The sequence below is a fragment of the Oncorhynchus mykiss genome, chromosome 3, assembly GCF_013265735.2.
Source record: "Oncorhynchus mykiss isolate Arlee chromosome 3, USDA_OmykA_1.1, whole genome shotgun sequence".
NCBI classification, from domain to species: Eukaryota; Metazoa; Chordata; class Actinopteri; order Salmoniformes; family Salmonidae; genus Oncorhynchus; species Oncorhynchus mykiss.
In genome coordinates this window covers 25,800,226-25,825,180 of record NC_048567.1, presented here as the reverse complement: position 1 = coordinate 25,825,180, position 24,955 = coordinate 25,800,226, and the positions used below count along the sequence as shown (strand labels likewise).

At 41.1% G+C, this 24,955-nt stretch overlaps 2 protein-coding genes and 1 long non-coding RNA gene across 13 annotated transcripts; 2 read left to right on the top strand and 1 right to left on the bottom strand.

Annotated features, from left to right (window-relative positions):
* The first annotated feature begins 72 nt into the window (after positions 1–72).
* LOC110515750 (protachykinin) lies at positions 73–2,369 on the top strand. The gene is made up of 5 exons (XM_021594530.2): positions 73–710; positions 931–1,033; positions 1,140–1,163; positions 1,442–1,498; positions 1,589–2,369. Exons 1-5 carry the CDS (start codon positions 570–572, stop codon positions 1,597–1,599), a joined length of 336 nt encoding a protein of 111 aa, XP_021450205.1. The 5' UTR covers positions 73–569; the 3' UTR covers positions 1,600–2,369.
* LOC110515724 (septin-7) lies at positions 2,060–14,154 on the bottom strand. 3 transcript variants are annotated; one of them, XM_021594520.2, is made up of 15 exons: positions 13,845–14,154; positions 12,865–12,866; positions 12,058–12,160; positions 9,908–10,014; positions 7,870–7,970; positions 7,566–7,700; positions 6,729–6,846; positions 6,372–6,464; positions 5,794–5,890; positions 5,662–5,713; positions 5,388–5,516; positions 4,468–4,488; positions 3,707–3,842; positions 3,265–3,407; positions 2,060–3,039 (listed from the first exon to the last, which is right to left on the bottom strand). In XM_021594520.2, the coding sequence occupies exons 1-15, from the start codon at positions 13,846–13,848 to the stop codon at positions 3,000–3,002; spliced, it is 1,281 nt and encodes a 426-aa protein (XP_021450195.2). In that variant the 5' UTR covers positions 13,849–14,154; the 3' UTR covers positions 2,060–2,999. The 3 variants fall into 3 exon arrangements, with proteins under 3 accessions (XP_021450195.2, XP_021450201.2, XP_021450204.1); XM_021594526.2 differs by having other exon boundaries at positions 12,058–12,151; positions 13,845–13,986; XM_021594529.2 differs by lacking the exon at positions 4,468–4,488.
* Positions 14,155–14,532: 378 nt separating this feature from the next.
* On the top strand, positions 14,533–24,944 carry LOC110515676. Of its 9 annotated transcripts, XR_005042112.1 has the most exons (22): positions 14,533–14,626; positions 14,863–14,978; positions 15,147–15,198; positions 15,305–15,441; positions 15,528–15,623; positions 15,975–16,016; positions 16,115–16,193; positions 16,280–16,347; positions 16,728–16,809; positions 17,002–17,232; positions 18,028–18,310; positions 18,459–18,536; positions 18,637–18,701; positions 18,786–18,934; positions 19,290–19,411; positions 22,194–22,489; positions 22,608–22,662; positions 22,808–23,020; positions 23,172–23,283; positions 23,458–23,547; positions 23,730–23,768; positions 24,624–24,944. It is a non-coding gene; the product is annotated as an uncharacterized LOC110515676 (long non-coding RNA). The 9 variants fall into 9 exon arrangements; XR_005042119.1 differs by having other exon boundaries at positions 14,549–14,978; positions 18,672–18,701; XR_005042117.1 differs by having other exon boundaries at positions 14,549–14,978; positions 22,943–23,020.
* Positions 24,945–24,955: the final 11 nt, after the last annotated feature.

The window sequence follows — 24,955 nt, the reverse complement described above, 5'->3', positions numbered from 1 at the left end:
GTTTACTTGTACGGTGGCCCATAAATGCTAAAAAGTCTTAGACGCAAGGATTATTACTGTATGTGTGCTTGTTTCAAGGATTTCACTGTACATGCACGCTCTGTCTCTTTCTTGCTCTCTCTCTCTCTCACACACACATACCTGCTTTCTCGCTCACTCTGACACATCGCACTCTTTCTCAGTTGAACAGACTCTCACACATACCTGCTTTCTCGCTCACTCTGACACATCGCACTCTTTCTCAGTTGAACAGAAGCAACAGTGGTTTACCCCTTCAGAAATAAAACACAAAGACAAACCTACTGACTCATAATATGACCTAATTATGTTACAACAAAACGGCTTGACATTGACATCCACTTAAGCTCTGTCTCTGCATAAAAACGCCGGCGCGCCGATTGTAATGTCACGCCAATGGATAGACGCACTTCTCTCTGTTAAAATTTGCTCCATGGGGTATTCCAGCAGGCTGCATCTTTGAACTATTGATATTATAGGTATTCTGTATTTATTCAGGCCATTAGTCTGGTTTTATCAGTGAAGTTACTCTCATCAAATAAAATAAACGCATGAAGAGGAACAACTTTACGCACAGCACACCTGCTAACACAATGAAGATAATTCTACTCATGGTATTTTCCCTCGTTTTGGCAACTGTCCTCAGCCAAAAAATCTATTTTGACGACAGTTGGAGAGAAGACAATGAAACGGTAGGACATTTCTCTCAAATTGTCAAAAATATGTTTGCCTATAGTGTCATTGTCGAAATTAAGATTTAAAAAAATGTTTCAGCACTGTCCCTTACATTTGGAAATGTGGACTATTTAGGAAGCAGCCACGGGCAGTGATAGGCTTCATAATTTGCATCTCATGATTAGCCTAGGCTACATTTCAAATGAATAAGCTAAATTGTGTATTCTATTTATTCAGAGCAAATGGCCACAATCTGAGCAATACAAAGAAATCCTGAAAAGAATGACTCGAAAACCTGAGTCACGCAAATTCTTTGGTCTTATGGGGAAAAGAGGCTCCGGTATGCTAACTACTTCCTAATTATAATTCAATATTTTAAAGGACATGTATTCTATTTCTATAAAAGCTCATCTGTATTTTTGCTTTTTCCCTTCCACTCTTTGCAGCAAAATCCCAGGTAACAAGAAGAAGTAAGTGTTGCATGCATTAGACATGGTTGGCAATGACAATTTCAATAGCATTTAACTGAGGCTACTAGTATGAAGATATCAATGGGATACAAGGCATAGAGATCCTATTAAATGATATAATTATATATGATAAAGGTATGAACACCACTAAAGTGTAACTGTTCTCATGCCATATACAATTCCTGCAAGAGGCTCTCTGGTGTGTAATGTCAAAATGGGATTACTGTGGGAGATATACTTTTTTCAGTCTGAAATAGCCCTACTCTCAACTTTTCCAGGGCAGAAATTTGAGTCTTTTGTTGGACTGATGGGTAAAAGGAGCTCAGAGGAACAAGGTAAAATACCAGCATTTAGTGTATCTGACTCATTCTGAATGATTTTTTCTTTCTCTTAGGACATACTGTTGATTACTGTTATTCCTGCAGGTTCCTTCTAATGGATCTTCAAAGCAGCTACATACAACTTTGAATCAAAAGAATCAAGTGTGAACCAGGATGCACTGAACATGTGTTTGCATGATTGTTTCAGTCACGCGTGATGTCCAATATTTTGAAAACATTTTGCATCAAATTAAACAGTACTTGCAAAAATTGCTTTAGACAATTAAGGAAGATGCATATTACTGTGGTGTGAAATGTCAAATCTTTTCAGGCAAATAACCTGTTAGTGCTCTGAAAACATTCATATTGTGCATGTAATGTGGCAGAATACTTACATCAAAAGTAAAACCACTAAACTGAGAACCGCTGTATGAAGGTGGAGACATGGTGGAGACAAAGCAGATGAATAAACTACAGAGCAAAATAAGTATCACAATTAAACTGTTTAAATTTCAGTAGGCCTACTGAACGTAGTAATGCAGTATCAACATGCATCTCTTATCAGAATTCATTACATTACAAGTCTATTACATGTTTATTAAGTGACTTTGTACAATACAAATAAAAAAAATACAGATGAGTACATAGCCAAAGCAAAATATGGTGTTGACTTTCCTTTCCCACATAATCTGATGACACGTGGAGTTACAGAAATATTCCTTTCATTTATTTTTGCTCTTTGTAGGACTACTGAATGTATTTTGAACAGTCAATCCTCTTCAGAAACTGGTCAAAGCTTCAGAAAAATTCTCCATACAAAAAAAAAACAAAAAACATTACTTTAGCTGGCTCGGTATATATAAAAAATAAACTAACTGAAATATAACATTTATGAAGTTAATGGTGGTCCAAGACTAGTAAAATTTGCTAAAAACAGAAGAAAGCGTTACATTTTGGAAAAAGCTTCAGCCATAACAAAACCCAAGGTGCATTTTACCCTCCAGATTTCCCATTACTCCTGTTGAGAGACTGAGACAGTCGTTTCGTGTTAGGCTACATTGCATGGGGAGCTGTTCAGTATGAGGTTTATCTGTTACACTTTACTAAACAAAAATGATTTTGTAAATGCCATTTCCTTTTCCACATCATTGAAGATCTTTTGTGCATGTAAACAAATAAAACCACTGAAACATGATTGTATAACAGTTCATTTTTTTGTTGTTGCTCTGCATTAAACAGTAGACATCAGTTGTTAAATAGACAATGCAACCTTGGGGGGAAGGGGGGGGCAGTATTCAGTTATATATGGGTTTGGCCTGTCTAAGACAGTAAGTTTCATGAAGGTAAACACATTCCTTGGAGAAGTCCACAGGCAGCTCTCTTCCGGTCATTGTGACAGTACATGCAGACCCAGCTGGGCTGTACATGAGCTTTGGTGTTGGTTTGGTGCCACACACAGATGTCCGAGCTGGCAACATTGGCAACAAGTACAACTTGGTGTTTCTGCAGACTGTCTCTAAAATATCTTCCCCTTCTTTTTGTTCTTTTCGAGAGTCCTGTAGAGGAGAATAGTATTTAAGCCAATAAAATGACGCAAACATTTACAAACAGTGGTTGAGGTGACTATACAGTGACATCTAGTGGGACACGCTGGTATTACATTCTGCACAGACCATTGTGTCTAGTTTAGTTGTTTTCTCTATCCAACAGACAACACTAAATAGAGCTACTTTAGTAACAACCAAAGTCACCACTACAGTTCAGGTGCGTGACAGTGTTACCTGGAGGCATCCAGTCTCTGTTGCTCCAGGCGCTGATTGGTCTCCCAGTTGGCCCGGTCATCCTCAAACTGGCGTCTCTTCTCCTCCAGCTCCTTGTGCTGGGCCTCCAGATTCTTCTTCATCTGCTCATGACGCCTCGAGAGCTGCAGAAGAGACATTTTGAAAACAAATTGAAAAGGCATGATCACAACTGTATGACTCACTGAAAAAGTGAATTGTTGCTAAGACTATCCTGGTTAAATAAGTGTGCATTTAGAAATGTAGCACTTCAGAGAGAGAGGCAGAGAAGTTCCACACACGTCATTAAACACTCACTGTCTCACTAAGACTTTCAGTGCATCAACACCCACCAAAAAATGACAGTGTTCATGCATCAGGAAGTAAGAAGTCAAACCATACGGTAGAGGTCAGTAGTGTAGTAAGGCAATGTGACTGATGTTACCTCAGCCTCGGAATCTTTCAGCTTCTGGATCTTCTCCTTGACCTTCATCTCAAACACCTGTTCCATTTCCATCTCCATCTTCTTCATCTTGGCCACGTGCTCCCGCCGCTCCTCCTCCATCTGGGCCAGGGGGCTCCTGCAGGGTCACACACGTATGCATGCAAACAGTCAGACCAGTCCTACAGTGCACCGACCCCCTCCATCACACTGGAATAATCCGCACAGTAATGCCACCCCCATTTTCCTGCAGGGAATTGGTACATACAAGGATCTATGCATGAAAGGAACGGTAGGACCCAACAATATGGCGACTGAAGTGTGGAAAAGCAGAGGGAAGAAGAAACCCAATTTGCTCTGGAGCAGGGGACTCAAAGACCAGCACCAAGCAATCATGGAGCTGAGTTAGCTAAGCTGTTAGCATAGGCTAGTGAGTAACTGTAGTGAAATAGTGGTGCTTTGAGATGTTAGCTTAGCTAAATGTTAGTAAACGCAATTGAACGTGAGAAGAAGCCACCAGTCCAACTACGCTAATTACATTTGAAGTATTTGCAATGGCATATGCATATTTCAATTCCCAGTTGACTTCTCAATGTTGGCATCTACAGAGTTCCTTGAGACATTGTCCGACATAAGGGGGAAGAAAGGAGAGAAAACTGAACTGGGAAAAAGAGAACCCAGACAAAGGAACACGAACAGGGGAGGAAAAATATATATATATATATTTTTTTAATGATCTAAGGAAACATAAATTGACCACTTACATGCCTTCAACTGTGTCATGTCTAAAAAAACAGAAACACACACACACTTAGCATGCTGTGATGAAACCATGCACTACGACAACGGAAAAAAAAGAAACAGACTGACCGCACTAACAAAAAACATGGACTAAGAACAAAACATCTCCTTTCTCACGGTAAACAAGGAAAAGTTCACAAAGAAACAAAACTAATTTTCAAGAGGCATGAAACGGTGTGTGCAGTAGTAGCCTTACATTAGTAGCATGTGTTTGGTGCGTAGCTGTGCGTTAGGAACCGCAGTGTGTGAGGGTGTCTCAGTAAAGAGCTAAGATGCTGAGGGTGGTTGGTGTACGTAAAAGGGTCTTAGGTGTGAGAGCAACAGTGTGGAATTTAAAAGGGATAGTTATGGATTTTGGCAATCATGCCATTTTCTACTTCCCCAGAGTCAGATGAATTTGTGGATACCATTTTTATATCTCTGTGTCCAGTATGAAGGAAGATGCTATCTAGCGCAATGCTAACTAGCGTAAGTGCAATGACTGGAAGATTATAGGTATAGACTACCAGCCATTGCGCTTACGCTAGTTAGCATTGCGCTAGATAGCAACTTCCTTTAAACTGCACAAAGAGACATAAAAATGGTACCCCAGAGTTCATCTGATTCTGAGGAAGTAGATAAAGGGCCTCATTGCCAAAATTCTGAAGTATCCCTTTAGGCTGTAATACCTGCATTTGGAATAATGGCCCTATATTGGAAAAAAATACCTCCAAGAACACTACGACAATAACATCCATTTATATACAGCCTAAATATCACATCAATATGATAAAACATTTCAGATGTCTAGTAGATTATCTGTCAGGTAAAATATGCCATTGATCATTGACAAAGAGAGTTAGGCTATGCCTAATAGAGAACCGTTGGTAGCTGTTGGACTTACTTGGTCGACTGTTGACCCTTGACCCTGTTGTTGTCCTGTCCGTTGTAGGTGACAGCCGCCAGCTTCCTGCTGCGGTAGTTCTCATAGTGGACGTTATTGGTCACGTCCTTCAGGTCCTGCATGTGGGTTCTGTATGCACACAGAAAGACAGACAAAACAAGTCTTAGAAACCTAGCAAGTTGATGCTATGGTCCATGTGGTTGACAAAAAAACAGCATTGTCATTTCCCCCCATTTTCTATAAATTGTTGTAACTTCATGTTTCGAGTCTGTACCTGATGAGCATGTCTCGTAGGATGGTGAAATCACAGTGGTCTCCGTTCTCAACTGCAAGGAAAGACAATCAACACATATTCAAACCGCTCTCCAGAAGGAGCCTCTTACTAATCTCCCATCATGCCTGGTACCTTCTGCCACTCCCCATGGGTACTGTCGTCCTCTGGTCCTCTTCCCATTCACCTCGATGATGGTGTTACTGCCCACCACGGCCAGGGGCAGACGGTCCTGCAAGCAAAATAACACAATGACGTGTGAGACGTGTGTGTATATGCAACAGCCCTTCCAGAATTTTGTGATAGGCTAATTGTGGGCCAAAATATTTGGTTTTGCTGCAGGAATTCAGATATTTTACACAGCAATTTGTGATGATTTTGGAAAAAAGCTTGACATGCTGCTTGATTTAACCATTTTATGCTGTAAAAGTGAGTTATTGGTTAAAATGTCCAGCAGTCTTTTATTTTGTGTGTTTTACTGTTTTAGGTGGTAATAGTGCGGTGACTGGGAATTTGCACGCCCTCGCACAATAAGCGGGGAATTGTTGATTTTGCAAAAACGAATTGCGACACCCATTCCAATATCCAGGCGGGACTGATGTAGCCAAGTGCCTCACAGTTTAAATGGCTTAAGTTCATTGGTTCATACATAGTTTAAGTTCATTGGTGCATGCATGGTGTTTAAAACTACTCGCAGTACATTTGTGTCATACCTTGATCTTCTTCACCAGTTTGTTCTCCTCCTCATCATCCGTCTCTGGGAACTCGTAGATCTGGATTTTGTGCTCCAGGATTTCCCGCATGATCTGAGGGAACGTTCAGTATGTTTTATTAACAAGGACCCCAATGACAATCCAAAAGACATGTGGGACAGTTCTTTATCATGTGGTATCAACTCCATTCAGACTGTATGAATGTACTACCCAGAGGAAATTCCGAAGGCATCGTCAGAGCAGTATGTGGAATAGGAAAAGGCCCATTCTGCCCAAACAGTCTATTTCTATCTGCAACAATCAAGTCTTCGTCTGTGTGGACCCTTGATGCCCCACCCCCAGACAGAGCCCACTGACCTGCTTCTTGAACCGTTGGCACTCCTCTGGGGTGAGAGTGTCTGCTTTTGCGATCAGTGGGATAACGTTCACCTTCTCATGCAACCGTTTCATAAACTCAATATCCAGAGGCTTCAGTCTGGAGGGAGACATGACATAATAACATTAATACCATAAATGGTGGGGTATGGGTACTGATGGACAGATTCAGTCCAGTATTTTCATAGCAAACCACAAAGCTCACATTTCTTTCCTTAAATATATTAACTAATAAAAAATTGCAATGGAGCTCTAGTAGTGTGAACAAACAAGCAATTTATCAAAGATGATGACAACACAAATAACTATCGTCTGTGTCCCCAGAACACTTTCCCCAGCTGTTTCTCGTTAGCAGTGTCACTGTGCAAGGCACTCGAGTGTGAGTGAGCTATATCAGCTGGTGCTGTGAGGAGTGTGTGCGTGTGAGGGGTCAGTGTGTGTGTGAGGCCAGCATAAGCTGCTCATTCTAAGAGCCTGTCTCAACACTGACTGGGGGATTGTAAGGACAATGTCCCATAGAACAGAGTATGAACAGTGAACGCATGCACACACCCCATTTACCCCACAGCCACGACACACACAGCCTTCTCTGACAGAGAGCCGATGCCCTTTAGCACTATCAGTCATACGAAACACAACTATGGATGTATACTGCAAAACAACCCTAAAGAGAGAAAAAAGCCTAAGAGGCAGTAGCCAAAAACGATTGAAATTTCTAATATGGGGTAGTGCACTTTACACTTCTGAAATCTTAGTAAATCTTAAGTCCTCCCCCTTCATTCACACTGTCCGACCTCTCTCCCTACCACCTAGACTCACCCGTGTCCCGAGGGGGCGATGAAGTAGAGGCAGCACTGCACTCTGCTGTCGGGCATCAGTCGTCTGTTCACCCGCGACTCACAGTTGAGGAAATCCTCAAACTTGCTGTCTATGTGGTCGATGACCGGCTGCCAGCTGCGTGGTACATACAGCCACAGGGAGGAAACAAACCCATACACATTGAGCCAAAACGGTCACAACTTCCTGGAAACCTGTTCGCAAGCTATGAGCTGAAATGGCTGTCAAATGGGTCAAGATCAATGCATTGATTGGAGCCAAAATGGAGTTGTCAAACTTTGCGTACCAGTTGCTATTGTCCACAGCGTCGCCGAATCCTGGGGTGTCGACTATTGTGAGCAGGAGCTGGACACCACCTTCCTTTACTAACACTTTGGATTGCTCCACCTGGGAAATACAGAGTTATATTAGCATTCAATAGCTGTCTTGTCTAAATGCATACTGGTTACTGTTCATATTTGGTGTATGACAGTGAGATAGTGAACAATACAACTTTCCTAAGAACTGTCGTAAGAATATAAAGCACTCACTACACCTCTGGCTGTTTAACAATGCAGGACCCAATGCGTTCAGCAAAATGCCGTCTCCACAAGAGAGTGTTTGCAACAACACAGAAGAAATGAGCATACTGCCAATCCCAATGAAGGGAAAGAAGAGGACCAAAACACCCTCTCAGGAAGACACCTTGTCCCCAATTGTGTAGCACACATCGAGGACAGTGGGTGACTATCATTCTAGCTGCATGTATCAACATGCAGTCTAACACTGTGTTATTACCTAACTATGCAGAGGAACCAGAAAAACAGACAAGGTTATGTGTGGCGATAACGTTGGGTTTTGGAGACCAAGTAGAGCAAGTTTCTCTACTAAATGACATGCAGTGCCTTCAGAAAGTATTCACGCCCCTTGCCATTTTCCACATTTTGTTGTGTTAGTCTGAATTTAAAATGAATGATTTAGTTTTTTTTGTCACAAGCCTACACTTCAAAGTCGAATAATGTTATTCACATTTTTTTAACAAACTGATTAAATAAAACGAAAAGCTGAAACGTCTTGAATCGTGCAGTGAATTTCAAATACAGATTCAACCACAAAGACCAGGGATGTTTTCCAATGCCTCGTAAAGGGTACCTATTGGTAGATGGGTAGAAGAAGAAAAAGCAGCCATTCAATAGCCCTTGGAGCATGGTGAAGTTGTTAATTACACTTTGAATGTTGTATCATGACACCCATTCACTAAAATGATACAGGCGTCCTTCCTAACTCCGTTGCCGAAGAGGTGACTTTTAAAACAGTTGCAGCATTTAAAATGGCTGTGATCGGAGAAAACGGAGGATGGATCAACAACATTGTAGTTACTCCACAACACTAACCTAAATGACAGAGGAAGCATGTACAGAATACAAATATCCAAAAACATGCATCCTGTTTGCAACAAGGCACTAAAGTAATATTGCTAAAAAAATGTGGCAAAGCAATTAACTTTTTGTCCTGAATACAAAGTGTTGTTGGATTTGCCCCAAACACATTACTGAATTCCACGCTCCATATTTTAAGCATAGTGGTGGCTGAATCATGTTATGGGTATGCTTGTAATCACTAATTAAAGGACTGGGAAGTTTCAGGATAAAAAAGAAACGGAATAAAGCTAAGCAAAGGCAAAATCCTAGAGGCTAACCTGGTTCAGTCTGCTTTCCACCAGACAGAGATGAATTCATCTTTCAGCAGGGCAGTAACCTAAAACAAGGTCAAATCTACACTGGAGTTGCTTACCAAGAAGACAGTGAATGTTCCCGAGTGGCCGAGTTAAATCTACTGAAAATCTATGGCGAGATCTGAAAATGGTTGTCTAGTAATGATCAGCAACCAATTTGACAGAGCTTGAAAAAAACATCTCAAATTATTTTTAAAAAAGTCCAATTTTGCACCATCCATGTATGGAAAGCTCTTGGAGACTTACAGCTGTAATCGCTGCCAAATGTGCTTCTACAAAGTATCGACTGAGACACAAGGGTGTGAAAACTTATGAACATGCATTTCATTTTCAATACACTTGCAAAAATGTACAACAAAAAAAACATCATTATGGGGTATTGTGTGTAGATGTGTGCGAATTGTTTTTGCTTTCATTCATTTTGAATTCAGGCTGTAACACAAAATGTGGAATAAGTCAAGGGGTATGAATACTTTAGTCTGCTCTATATCGCAGAATGTGTTTCAAATTCCAAGGCATCAACACGGAGGCAAACTAACATGGTCATCAGTGGAAGAAGAATATTCAACAAGAGAATACAGGACTGTTAAGCAGAAGTGTTTTAAACTACCTGTACAGTCTTTTTGACTCTGTGTGAAGGCCCAGGGTATTCTGACGAGTACAAATCTGTTAGGAACAGAGAATTGATCAACGTGGACTTGCCCAATCCCGATTCACCTAGAAAAAAAGAGAATAAAAACAGTTGCAGTAAAACAGAATCTATTTATTTTTGATCATAAAGCCTAATGACAGTGTTGCTACATTAGGGTCAGTGTCATTTTAAAATGAGGGAATCAATGCAACTCAAATCAACATACTGGCCTAGTGTGCACAGTATAACACGTAGCTATCTATACCAGCAAGAACACAACATTTAAAGATATAAGGGAACACTGACATTATAAAACAGCTAACCATACATGTTGAAAGCAGGTACATCCCACTGTGTGATAGCTATTCATGCGACTTTAGAGGCATCCAATGGTACTATAGAAGCAACGAATAAAGCCCAGCCAATAAATCCCAAAGGTCATTGATTGGGCTATTGACATTTGTCCAAGACAACCATCCATCTGAATGATTGTGTAGGGCTAGGACAACAGCTCCTATTCTGAACATGGCTAGAGAATGCCTTATCATGCCGGCTGTGTGGTCTCGTTTATCTAGCCATTGTGTGCCTGGTTTCCATGCTCCTGGTGAATGGAATCATTAACGCAGTGGAAATGACCACTGGCACTGACCTCAATCGTCAACGAGCTGCTGTTTACAGGCTACAGTATTGGGAGTTGAGCGCTACCATTTCTGTGTTGAGTGATTGCACTTGACAACGTGCATTTCAATGCCCATCTTCATACTCCTGTGAGTATGAACGGCTAGTTTATATCAACACACCAGTGTTTTCCAGGTAACGGAACAGGTTGGCGTGCTGCGTTCAGCGAGGCATAGTGTGCTGTGCCAGTCACTGCTGATAACGCCAGCCCTTTCTCACACTACCAGTGACATGGGCTCAAAGCTCCTCAGGACTGGATAGAGGAGCTAGCTCTGCCTACTGCTGAGTGTTTGTAACAGTATACAAGACTGATATTGCTGAATTAGCAAACGGTCAAACTATCAACCATTATTTTTTGCTATAGATTTTGTATTAAAAATGTACAAAAATGTATACAAAATCCACTGCAAAAAATGAAATGGTTGATAGTTTGTTTGCTAATTCAGCAATATCAGTCTTGTATACTGTTACAAACACTCTGCTTTAGCAGTAGGCAGAGCTAGCTCCTCTACCCAGTCCTGAGGAGCTTTGAGCCCATGTCACTGGTAGTGTGAGAAAGGGCTGGCGTTATCAGCAGTGACTGGCACAGCACACTATGCCTCGCTGAACGCAGCACGCCAACCTGTTCCATTACCTGGAAAACACTGGTGTGTTGATTCAAATTAGCCTGCTTCACATATGCAAAGTATGCATCGTTTGTGATGCGTTCGCATTCACAGAAATAGAAATACTTTAAAAATCATATTATTATTCTCATTGCAGCAATCAGGCTGGCGAAATCTTCAAGGCATTTTTGGGCCCCAACAGCCAACTTGGGCACCATCCAACACATTGCCTTTAAAGGACATTTTATACAGCAGGGTAAATCATGGTGACTTGTTTAAGAGGAACCCCGTTGCATGTGAGTGCCTGGCAAGGCAGGCATGTTTAGATAGAATGACAAGTGTAGCCTAACTTCTTTAAATTGATCAATGATAAACCCATGAATGGCTCAGAAAGAGGCTGTTGAAATGCGAGACAAACTATTCTTAGCAGTGAGGGAGAAATTCTGCTATGCCGACCACAGGAAATGGTTTGACCCAAAGAAACATTTTCCCTCCAAACAGTGACTGATTAGCAAATTAAGGTCCTGGGCGAGTTCAACGACCGCATCTAAGTACTTCAACGGCACTCTTGTATTTTTGATAATACTGCGCAATGTTTAATAAATCAATGCTATTTTAATAGGCAGGCAGATGTGAAAAAAAGTCAAATGAGAGAGGTTGACAGAGGAGGTTAACCACACACACGCACTTTGCTTGCACATAACTGTGGTCACACACACATTCCTGTCTACAAATTTAACTTACCATATACAGCCTTACCTGGTCAACTGTATTGTGTAAACTGAAATGACTGAAAACATGACTCGGTTGAACCATGACCTCAATATATGAATAGCATTTTCTTACCCACAACCATCAGGGTGAATTCAAAGCCTCTCTTCACTGATTTTCTGTACACTTGATTGGGAAGGCTAGCAAAGCCCACATACCCCTCCAGATTCTTTTGTTGCTGGAAAGTAACATACCAGCACAACATCATCACCACCACAGCTTTTGCAATGTTATGTAACAGGCCTAGGTTACTTTAAAATTAGGATAAAGTAATTCTGATAATCAGGCAAATCAACATCAGCCTAACTGACCAATCCATCCATACTTACAGCTGTTTTATGGAAATAATCATGTGATGTGGTCCAACGTGAGGTAAGAGCCAAAGGAGAGAACACACACGACAACAGTCAATATCAGCAATAATCCTAACAAATAATTATTTTTACAGAATCAATTTCACAAACTGGAAAATCTGGTGATAAATAACATGTTATGCTTGCTAGCCTAAGCACATCACAGAGTTGGATAGTATGATAATGTTATTCATTGTTGTTGGCTTCACCATAGGGTATAACAGAGTCCAATCTCTGTTGATTCCCTTAGCCTTGGACTGTTGTTCAAATGTTTTCAATTAAAAGCCTATGTCAGTGCGAAATTATCGTTCAAATTGTATGTCTTCTTTATGTCCATGCAAGAAACGTTCAATGCGTCATATGAGTGAGATCACTATCTGTACACCAGTGGAGGCTGGTGGGAGGAGCTATAGGAGGACGGGCTCATTGTAATGGATAGAATAAAATAAACTGTCAAACCTTGTTTTCATGTGTTTGATACTGTTCCAAATATTCCATTCCAGCCATCACAATGAGCCCGTCCTCCCACAGCTACATGGAAAATGTAACAAATCCTTCTTCACGATCATGCTAGCTAGTGTGGTTTCCGTTTCAGTTTGCGGGTCAACTGAAGGAAGTGGTGAGAGGTGTACACTCATGACTGCATGAGAAAAATTTGTATCTTTATCACAATTTAAATAGGCCTTCTTTAATAAAAACCTGACTCATTTTCACTTGGTCCTACCCCAAACCAATTTGAAAAGGCAGACACCCAAAGATACCCCATCTTCACACTTGACTTGTCCTTAGATCTATCCATGGTCTGAGAATCTAACTGTGTTGGCTTGAGCGAGTGTTTATCCTCATCTGTCCCCTTCCCTCAGATTATCAGAACATACTCTGGTTTGCTGTTTTCGACACTATAGGGTGTCACACACACACTTCAATCTATTTTTCAGTGTCGAACTCATGGGGAAATTAAGTGTTTGAAATAGCTGGAAGTAAATACATTGCTTGACGTTGTTTTGCTAGCTAACCATTAACAATGGCTTGCTTGGTGAATACTGGGACAATAATTTAAGGGTAAGGAATTGGTGTTAGCATTTTCTGAATCGTAGGCTAACAAGCCAGCTGGCTAACGTTAGGTGGTGAACATGACGTTATCGCCACACACAGGGGGAAAAAAAGCTAGCTAGCGTTACCTCGATGGAGTTTCCTTAACGAACACCAAATACATAAAATTAGACATTCGCTTTTGGAATGAACCACTAGGTAGGTAAACATTTGGGAAAGGAATTAGTGATGAGGTAGAAAATAACTACACAGGAAATGCCTTAGCTAACGCTAACCTGCTAGCTAAACTAGCAACTCATCCAACAACTGGTGGGGGGACGACTGGGCGTTGGTTACTCAGACAACTAGAAAGCCACGAACAACCATTACTTTAAAATAGCCATTCTGATACAACAAGCTATATATGTCATTTCCAAAGCAGTTTTAGGACATTTTTGATACAGTAAGTAGGCTCACCCATAATGTTGACGTTCGCTGCCGCTCAGAAACCGATCATTCACAACCCGACATTCCGCTTCTTTACCACTAGCGCATACCTACGTACTATGGCCGACGTAATTTCACACCTGAACGACGGAGAGTACGCCAGATACAATGCGTACTGCGATTATGAATAGGACCAAAATTAAGGACCAAACATCTCGCGGTAGTTTGTTCATTTCCTGAGTTATCCACATGCTATCGCGACAACAATATTACATTTTTGCTAAAGAGAATCTCTGTTTTGATTTTATTTATTTTCTATTAACAGAAACCTGACAGAAACTCTGCATCTACTTAACTTTCCAAAATCGGAAGTTTATTTTGCATATAGATAGATGCACACGGGTTAGTAGTTTATGAAAAATAAATATTAATCAAAATAAGAGCTATAAACCTACTTGTTAAATACAGTTATTTAGTATTAATATGTTTATTTATGTACTTGGTGAAACTGGAACAACAACTGAGCTATAATAACAGGGGAAAAAACTAACAACTACATTCCAAAGACAAAATTATCTGGTGACGGAATGTGAAAAGGCGTCAGTTGTATCCATAGAAACTACCACATAATAATGTTGCTTCCTCCTATTGGTTAAAACTATCATCAAATTCAGTATGACCTTTTCCAATTCGGGCACATACTTTCCCATAATATGCTCATGAATAAACTGCATCCTTGAAAGAGAAAACAAGCTTGAAAAATAATAATAAAATAACAGGTGTATCCTACATATTTGCCATGGTGAAGGAGGGTAAGTGACTGCTCAGTGGCTCAAAGGAAACACGTTTCTCCTTTGTCTTGTGTTCCCTTGTAGTCGATGGCTGCATTATTCCCGAACTATGTCGCACATGTTGTTGTTCAGTTACTAGCTACCGCTAAGCTAATGTTTCTAAAACAGACCATTTTTATTTGTATATTGAGAGCAGTTGCAATGTAGCAAATGCCATGATATTGATTGCATTATAATATTGTGTCAATTATCGGAAGTTGAACCTCAGGTATGACCCATTGAAGCAGAAGGGAGTTTGTGTAATGCCCAACCCATTTAAAAAGGTGAGAAGAGCAGACAAACTACTCCAGAAGTGAAAGGGACCAGACAACAAGTAAGTCGTATTGAAGTAATTTCAGTTTCAGTCAATTCAGATACTGCACATGCATAATGTCAAAATAGGCCTACTTTTTTAAGGACATTTTCAACTAAAATATTCGCACAAAACTGATATCCTGTTGTGACTGGAATAAAATGATTCACCAAAAGGTAACATTTTTAGGGAATCACATGATCTCAGGAAACTGCTTGAAACTAATGCTCACAGACACCAGGTAAGGACATGTCAATTCATATGAATGTCAAACCCTCTATTTTGTGTACAATATGATGTGATCAGGTTTGTCTGCCTGATATTCCAGCTGCTGCCTGACATTCCAGGTGGCAGCATTGAGACAGTCATGTAAGGTCCGCAACAGTGGAGGAACATCCCAGACCGCTCTCCAGCTAAATAATGCACGCAAAAATACGAGTCAGATTCACATAATCTCTGAAGATCCTGAGCTGGGGAAATTCAGGTATATCCTTAAATAATGCATTTAGGATTCCTTAAATATTATTGATCACATAATTAACTTTTCTTACACATCTTTCCTTCTAACAGTGCAACATACAGAAATCAACATTGTTTCAACAGTCATCCTCAACATACGCTCTTTTTGGAGATCCTTACCTCTTTGGTCAAGAACAGACTGTGCAGGTAGTCTCATACACGTTCAACAATTTTTGTGCAGCTGATGTTGTTGATGAAGGTCTTGAAACTTGCTCAGTTGTGTGTGTACTTTCTTTGTAGTGACTGGGTCGACCATGCACCACCTGAGTCTGTCCTTAGAGTGCTCACGTGTCTACAATTGCTTATAAGAGAACCCCTTTATCATGTAAAACGAATGATGGTACTTTTCTTCCTTCAACTTCATATGATGTAAAATAGATATGACTTGTGCTGCCTTTATTTTATGACTTGTTGACAAAAACCTGACAAGAGAACCAGACAATTGAACACTCTGAATTCAGGTGTATTTTTTATTCTCTTTATACCCTCTCTTTTCAGATAGTTTTTCATCAACTCCAAGCTGTTGATCTTCTTGCAAGGGTAAATTTACTTAAAATCTATTTTAAAAACCTTAAAGTCTGACAGCTTGCATTGCTTTTTACAGTTGCCGCTTTCTGTCCCGTTCACTCCCTCTCCAGTACATGGAGTTGATGTGCAGCAGTTACCTGGAGTGTGGAAAGCAGACATTTGCCATGGAGAAGTTGGTCACTATGACATGTGAGTTATCATATCCCCCCAAAAAGTAGCCTGTATTTCCCTCAATGTCCTTCCTTATCATTCCTTGTCTCTTCATTCCTGAATAGATATGTTTCAGAAACTGTTTGCAGTGGAGGACCAAAGGCAGTGGGTTATTGAGAGTGGAGCTCATAAGGTAAACAAGTGTAACAATTGCACTGCCTCATACAATATACTGTAGGATTGTGTTAAATAAAGAACTGTACTCCTAACCGACTGTTAGTCCGATGTCTTATCCCCATTACTTGTGGATAGGTTTTTTTCTGTCTGGGAAAGTAGTAACTAATGAGCATATAATGACATAAGATTTCATGCTCATGCTCAGACCCTGGTTGGTTAAGCTCCTATGAACACGTGACAGCAGTGTGTTACTAGGTTCCCTCCTAGCACTCACCTCATTGGCTGAGAGGTAACTGCTCTTATAAAGGGACCTTGGGACATCATGCATACCTTTTAGTAAGAGTATACACTGTAACTAATACTTAAATACATCACTTGATCTATCCCCTTGTTCAGAATGCAAGGAAAAGATAGGAGAGTTGTCAATCGTGGAGAATCTTCTTGTTATACTACAAGATTATGACTTACTGTCCATAAGGTACAGTGCCTACCTCCCTAATCAGTCACACACTATGCGTTCATCTTTGCGCAATAAAGTTGCTTCAAAATAAACAGTTCGCCTTACACCCCCATCAACAGCATGACTATATCACTGGCAATAACATGCACCTTCCAATGTCTTGCTTTGATGTGTGTTTTGCATATCCATTTTTCTTTGTGTCCCTTTCAGGATGAATGCAGAGTTGCTGCGGCTACTTTCCCCGGTGCGACAGGTGCGGGAGCATGGGAGGGAGTGTGAGGGCCTGCCGGTGCTGCTCAGCCTGCTGCACGGGGAGCACCTGAAGCTGATGTGGAGCGTAGTGTGGGTCCTGGTCCAGCTGTGTGAGGAGCCAGACACCAGCACCGGCAACTCTGCATTCACCTGGGGAGGGGTGCAACAGCTGCTCCACATCCTCGACAGGTGAGAGGCTACCCCTGGATAGACTAAAGAAGTATCATAAAAGTTCATGGAGAGCATAGACTACTCAGGAGTACACTGGGTCAAATGCAGTATATTGGGTGAGGCCTAGGTTAGTGCATATTATGACCCTGAGAAAATTGTGATTATGAGAAAATGGTATGCAACCTCTGGTTAGGCTAAAAATGTCACGCCATGTCTCTGTTTCACCTATTCCTGTGATTGTCTCCACCCCCTCCAGGTGTCGCTTATTTTCCCCAGTGTATTTATCTCTGTGTTTCCTGTCTTTCTGTGCCAGTTTGTCTTTTATGTTTAGTCAAGTCAACCAGCATGTTTTTCCCATACTCCTTTTGCTATTCTCCTTTTTCTAGTCCTGGTTTTGACCCTTGCCTGTTTCTGGACTCTGTACCCGCCTGCCTGATCATTCCGCCTGCCTTGACCACGAGCCTGTCTGCCACTCTGTACCTCCTGAACTCTGATCTGGTTTTGACCTTTTTGCCTGTCCACAACCATTCTCTTGCCTACCCCTTTGGATTAATAAACACTGTAAGACTCCAACCATCTGCCTCCTGTGTCTGCATCTGGGTCTCGCCTTGTGCCTTGATAAAAATAGTATTTCAAACTTTAGAACATATATTAATCAAGAGTTACTTAAGAGTTTAGTAGGTCAAAGACAGTAGTTGAAACATTGGTTAGTGCATATTATAACCATGAGAAAATTCAGATGATGAGAAAGCAGTATGCAACCCAGATCAGTAGACTTCTGTAATGTAATGTACTGTATGTTGTCTGTTCTAGTGAACGGGCGTACGTTTCGGACCGCCCCTCTATCGAGGCCCAATGCAGCGGGACGCATTCCAGAGACAGCACATCAGTGAGGAGCTCAGTCCACAGGAGGATGTGGACGACACCATATCTCTACAGTCAGGTAGGAACACACACTGGATATGTTGACTATAGCTCATACAGATTGATCTACGTCGAACATAAACTTATGTAAATGTTTGTCTTTATTGCTGCATGCTGTGCGGCTCTGACTGAGCTCGTTTTGGATGACACCACTGCACATCAGGTGGTTCAGGTAAGGGCACCTACCCACAAAAAGAAACCGAGTGTTGGCTGCCATTAGAATGGTCAATGAACTGGGCAGTATTTAGGACTATGATATTAATTCAGAATAGTGTTAGTGTAAAGGACATTTTTGAAATGCGTTCTCTTTGCTTCGTCAGGAGAATGGGGTCTATGTAATTGCGAAATTGATTCTGCCACGACGCTTTCTCAGTGGACCAAAAGCAATATCCCTACAGGTATTAAACACGCATTAGATAATGGTGTAACTACAATTATCATGTCATGTTTGTCCTTATACTGCAATGATAGTAATTATGTTATTGTTGATGTTGACAGTGCTATGCATTTCTGAACCTACCTTTCCTCTTCAGCATGGAATGTAACCGACATCTGTTTTTAAGGTGATGACATATCTTACATTTCTTAAAGTCAATGTACATATTCTTTCCTTTCAGAAAATGTATGAAAATAATTTTCTGTTTCAGGCTCTATCCTACAGATTTATTTGAGATGTTCATTGATGTTGGACATTATGTGAGAGACATCCCTGTCTATGAAGCACTTCAAGCAAAAGTTTCTCTCCACACGGTGACACAACTACTATACTGTAAAAACAACTATACGTAACATATAGGTAAACACCAACATATAGTGTCTTAAAAGTTTGTTGGGCCACCACAAACCAAAACCGCTTCAATGCGTCTTGGCATAGATTTTTACAAGTGTCTGGAACAATATTGTGGAAGCACCTGCTTTTAATATACTTTTATCCCTCATTTACTCAAGTGTTTTCATTAATTTGGCAGTTAGCTGTACATCCAAGGGCCCTCTCCTGTCTCCTTTTACCTGTTAAATACATTTAGATTGTAATGTAAAGCCCCGTATAATAATGAAACATTTACTATTTTCATTACTTGTTCTCTGCAGCCATTACTACCCTACTCCACTCTGTGAGGATTGTTTACTGGTTTGTGTTGGCTTGCCTTTAGCAGGAGGAATTGGACAGTCTGAGGGAGAGTATTGAGACTTTCGACCAGAACCACCCTCCTCTGAGAGTGATCAATGGTTACTCCATACTGGACCTTCTAGGCACTTCGGCAGTGTGTTCAAGGTAGAGCCTCCCACTGAGCCATTTATCAGTGCCAACCTTAACGTGCCTGTAAGAGTGGACACATGACAGCCATTACAATGTGGTTGTGATTGATGTGGCATGTCTGATTGTGCTTGGATTTCAAGGACTCATGATCATGAATTGTAATCACTAGAATTTAGCTACCTCTGCATGCTTGAGTTTGAATTTGTACAATTTGGCATGACTATGGAGTGATTTTAGTGCCAAAAGAAATTGAATCTGAAATGTATTTTGGCACTAATATTTTTTTTATTTCAGATTTTTTTGTTTAACCTTTATTTAACTAGGCAAGTCAGTTAAGAACAAATTATTATATACAAGGACGGCCTACCAAAAGGCAAAAGGCCTCCTGTGGGGATGGGGGCCTGGGATTAAAAATATAAATGTAGGACAAAACACACATCACAGCAAGATAGACAACACAAAACTACCTGAAGAGAAACCTAAGACAACAACATAGCAAGGCAGAAACACATGACTACACAGCATGGTAGCAACACAAAACAATGGTACAAACATTATTGGGCACAGACAACAGCACATAAAGGGCAAGAAGGTAGAAGGTACATCACACAAAGCAGCCACAACTGTCAGTAAGAGTGTCTATGATTGAGTCTTTGAATGAAGAGATTGAGATAAAACTGTCCAGTTTGAGTGTTTGTTGCAGCTCGTTCCAGTCGCTAGCTGCAGCGAACTGAAAATAGGAGCGACTCAGGGATTTGTGTGCTTTGGGGACCTTTAACAGAATGTAACTGGCAAAGCGGGTGTTATATGTGGAGGATGAGGGCTGCAGTAGATATCTCAGATAGGGGGGAATGAGGCCTAAGAGGGTTTTATAAATAAGCATCAACCAGTGGGTCTTGCGACGGGTGTACAGAGATGACCATTTTACAGAGGAGTATAGAGTGCAGTGATGTGTCCTGTAAGGAGCATTGGTGGCAAATCTGATGGCCAAATGGTAAAGAACATCTAGCCGCTCGTGAGCACCCTTACCTGTCTATCTATAAATTATGTCTTCGTAATCTAGCATGGGTAGGATGGTCATCTGAATCAGGGTTAGTTTGACAGGTGGGGTGAAAGAGGAGCAATTACAATAGAGGAAACCAAGTCTAGATTTAACTTTAGCCTGCAGCTTTGATATGTGCTGAGAGAAGGACAGTGCACTGTTTAGCCATACTCCCAAGTACTTGTATGAGGTGACTACCTCAAGCACTAAACCCTCAGAGTTAGTAATAACACCTGTGGGAGGTTTGGCATTCTTCCTACCAAACCACATTACCTTTGTTTTGGAGGTGTACAGAACAAGGTTAAGGGTAGAGTAAGCTTGTTGGACACTAAGAAAGCTTTGTTGTAGAGCAATTAGCACAAAATCCAGGGAGGGGCCAGCTGAGTATAAGACTGTATCATCTGTATATAAATGGATGAGAGAGCTTATATATAGCCTGAGCTATATTGTTGATGTAAATTGAGAAGAGCGTGGGGCCTAGGATCAAGCCTTGGGGTACTCCTTAGTGACAGGCGGTGGCTGAGACAGCAGATTGTCTGACTTTATACACTGCACTCTTTGAGAGAGGTAGTTAGCAAACCCACCCAAAGACCTCACAGAGACACCAATACTCCTTAGCCGGCCCACAAGAATGGAATGGTCTTCCGTATCAAAAGCTTTGGCCAAGTCAATAAAAATAGCAGCACAATATTGCTTAGAATCAAGAGCAATGGTGACATCATTGAGGACCTTTAAGGTTGCATTGACACATCCATAACCTGAGCTGAAACCAGATTGCATACCAGAGAGAATACTATAGACATCAAGAAAGCCAGTCAGTTGATTATTGACACATTTTTTTAAAGATGCTACAGTGAGGGGAAAAAAGTATTTGATTCCCTGCTGATTTTGTGTTTTGGGTCATTGTCATGCTGGAATACCCATCCATGACCCATTTTCAGTGCCCTGGCTGAGGGAAGGAGGTTCTCACCCAAGATTTGACGGTACATGGCCCCGTCCATCGTCCTTTTGATGCGGTGACGATGTCCTGTCCCCTTAGCAGAAAAACAACCCCAAAGCATAATGTTTCCACCTCCATGTTTGACTGTGGTGATGGTGTTCTTGGGGTCATAGGCAGCATTCGTCCTCCTCCAAACACAGCGAGTTGAGTTGATGCCAAAGACCTCCATTTTGGTCTCATCTGACCACAACACTTTCACCCAGTTGTCCTCTGAATCATTCAGATGTTCATTGGCAAACCTCAGACAGGCATGTATATGTGCTTTCTTGAGCACAGGTGAGATCTTGCATGGAGCCACAGGCCGAGGGAGATTGACAGTTCTTTTGGGGTTTTTCCATTTGCGAATAATCGCACCAACTGTTGTCACCAAGCTGCTTGGCGATGGTCTTGTAGCCCATTCCAGCCTTGTGTAGGTCTACAATCTTGTCCCTGACATCCTTGGAGAGGTCTTTGGTCTTGGCCATGGTGGAGAGTTTGGAATCTGATTGATTGATTGCTTCTGTGGACAGGTGTCTTTTTTATACAGGTAACAAGCTGAGATTAGGAGCACTCCCTTTAAGAGTGTGCTCCTAATCTCAGCTCGTTACCTGTATAAAATACACCTAGGAGCCAGAAATATTTCTGATTGAGAGGGGGTCAAATACTTATTTCCCTCATTAAAATGCAAATCACTTTATAGCAGGGGATCAAATAGTTTTTTCCCTCACTGTACATTATCTGATTACTTCCTAAATAACTCCCATAATACCCCTCAGGTGCCTGACAACCGACACAGACTTGCGTCCAGACATCGTGGAAGTCAGCTCCAAGATCTCTGACATGATGAGGTTCATGGACAGCTTGTACACCTCCCAGAATGCTTTGGAGAGGAGGGCCGGAGCGAGACAGGAAGCGAGCACAGAAGTACTTCCTGGTGAGCCATCGGGGCAGGGGCAACTGCCGCCACTCCTCTAAAGACCAGGAGAAAACCACTAGTAGGACTGATGAGTCCATGGTACCATAATTCTTTTTAGGCCACAGCTCAAACCAAATAAAAAAATACACCGCCAAGGTAAATCTTCCCTGGATTATATGGCCATAATTGATGTTTCTCATAAAACATCAAAACAACATCATAAAACAAGTGTGCTGTTTGGATTGGAATCAATTGATCTTTGTTATTGTTAAAGGGCCTGTAAAGAGCAGCGTCAGTGCTTCTGTGGCAGATGAACAAATCTTAGCTGTGTGAGTCTGATGATCATACTCTGATATATTATATGTTGTTGAATATTACCCATATCATCATTTCATCTGAAGAGTGTCTATACTGTTTGTGCCATGACAACAGTTTGTCAGTCAAGTGATAAAATAACCATCCTGTTTTCCTCAGTGGTGAGTTTGCTGTTCTGAAGCCAAGACCTCGACCAGCTAAATTGGGTCATTTTGAAGGATGTTCAACTTTCCTCCTTTAAAACTCTTTAGTTAAATGGCTTCAACTCAACTGATAAACATGTGGGTTTCATAGCGTCAGCAGGAATCTGTGTATCTCAGAGGAAGGTTCGGCAGACCGGTGATCCCATCCAAAACCCCCGGTATCACTCAGGTAAGTCTATATGTACTTTAGATTTTCATTGGATTTAGAGTTCCGGTAATATAATGAGAACTATGTACCAGTTAGTTGGTGTATACAGTATGTCTAGACATTTGAACCATTATATTTAAAATCATACTGTTTTTGACCATTTTATGTTCAGCTTCCCCCAGCTCTTCAGCACAGTGTCAAACGGTCGGGCGATTGAGAGATTCAAAAAGTCCCTGTTCCACTACGGAAGCAGTCCCTACAGTCTCAAGGTGGAGCTTAACAAGGTTAACAAGCTTAACAAAGTACAAGACACCAGAAACTTACAACAACGTTAGAGCGGTCTGCGTCAACTATGGAGTTGCACTGCGGTAGTTAGAGTGGCATTGTAAAGCCTATATACCAGTCTTGTTCATCTAACGGGTTAAATCCGTATGTGTTGATCTCCATTTTGTTTCCAGCTGCTCCAGGGTTCTCCAGAGCTAATGGAGTCGGGCTCTGCCAGCTCAGACTGGTGGTCTCTGGTCCAGTCTTTTGTGCTGCCAAACAAGGTACGCTAACCTCAGTGCTAGTGCAAACTGGTTAACATAGCAATCTAACAGTACTGAGGCAAGAGCCACTGCTACATGATTGTTGTGTGCTCACATTGTCTCCCATGGGGGTTGCTATAACTCTGTCTATGTGTTTACAAGCCTAAAATTGATCTGCTAACAAGTCTAGCTTTGTGCTACAGGTGGTATGGAAAATGGGAATCAGCTATGAGCAGATGCAGGTTAGTGTCTGAGATTTTTTTTTATGTATAGAAATAAATACAGTAAGTTAGCCTGTTGAAGTTGACATATTTCTGGACATGTGGATGTCTAGGTCTGGCTGAAACGGAGAAACTGGAAATATGGATGGTATAAGTGATAATTCCTTTCAGGCCATTATAGAGGAGGTTCTGGAGGAGAATGGATAAAACGCAATGAGGAATGACCAGGGTGCAACGGGGACAAACAAGTGACCTCCATCCTTATATATCATATCTTTATTAGCATGCTAGTGTTTTCCAGTCACACTGTGGAAATGGGCTAGCACTACATTTCTTTGAGAGGCTGATAACCTGGACACACAGTCTGCCTAAAGGGGAAGTGTTTCACGACAGGCTCAAACAGAGACAAATAGGGTCAGAGTACTGATTTCGGGCAAAAGAAAGCATTCATACTTCTCTATAACATATGCATATTAGACTATTTATGGCTTAAGACATTGAAACTGTATGGTTACTTGGAGTTTTTCCTCTTTGTGTTTGCACTGAGCTAATGTACTCATGCATTGATCATATGTACAAATCTATACCGTTTCTAGGGTCTTTCTCAGTGGGGTACTGTTGTGTGATTATTTTGTGATCTCTCTCTCGCTCAGGTTACACTTTCTTTAACTCTAAGTAGACTCAGGATAAGGATTTTACTGCTTTATTTCTAGTATTAAATTGCAGAATCACACATCAGGTGGCATGTTCCTAATGTCTCTATACAATGACTTTGTTGTTGTTGTTGAGGACTTTTGCACAGTTAAGTAGTCTACTTCCAGATGGTATTCTATGTTAAACGTTATTAATTGTACATTTTAATTTGTTTCTCAACAGCTATGCTTTGAGGAAATCTCAGATGAAGATCGATGCACTTTCTACCTACGTTTAACTTTTAACAGACCGGTATTCGTGTACTCAGGTCTGTGTGTTAATAGAAACTCTTGCATGTATTTCTATTACATGGGAAATAAATCGATTGCTGTGGAGAACCCTGTTTTGTATGTCTGGCTTTAGATTATTGAGCCACTCATGAATATTTCATATCGTTATTGTGTGTATACAGTAATGAGTGTAATTCTCTACAAAGACCACAAGGGGCAGTATCAACCTTTGTATGGAGTATTGGCTCCTGTCAAGATTTTTAAAAACAAAATGAGTCGGACACA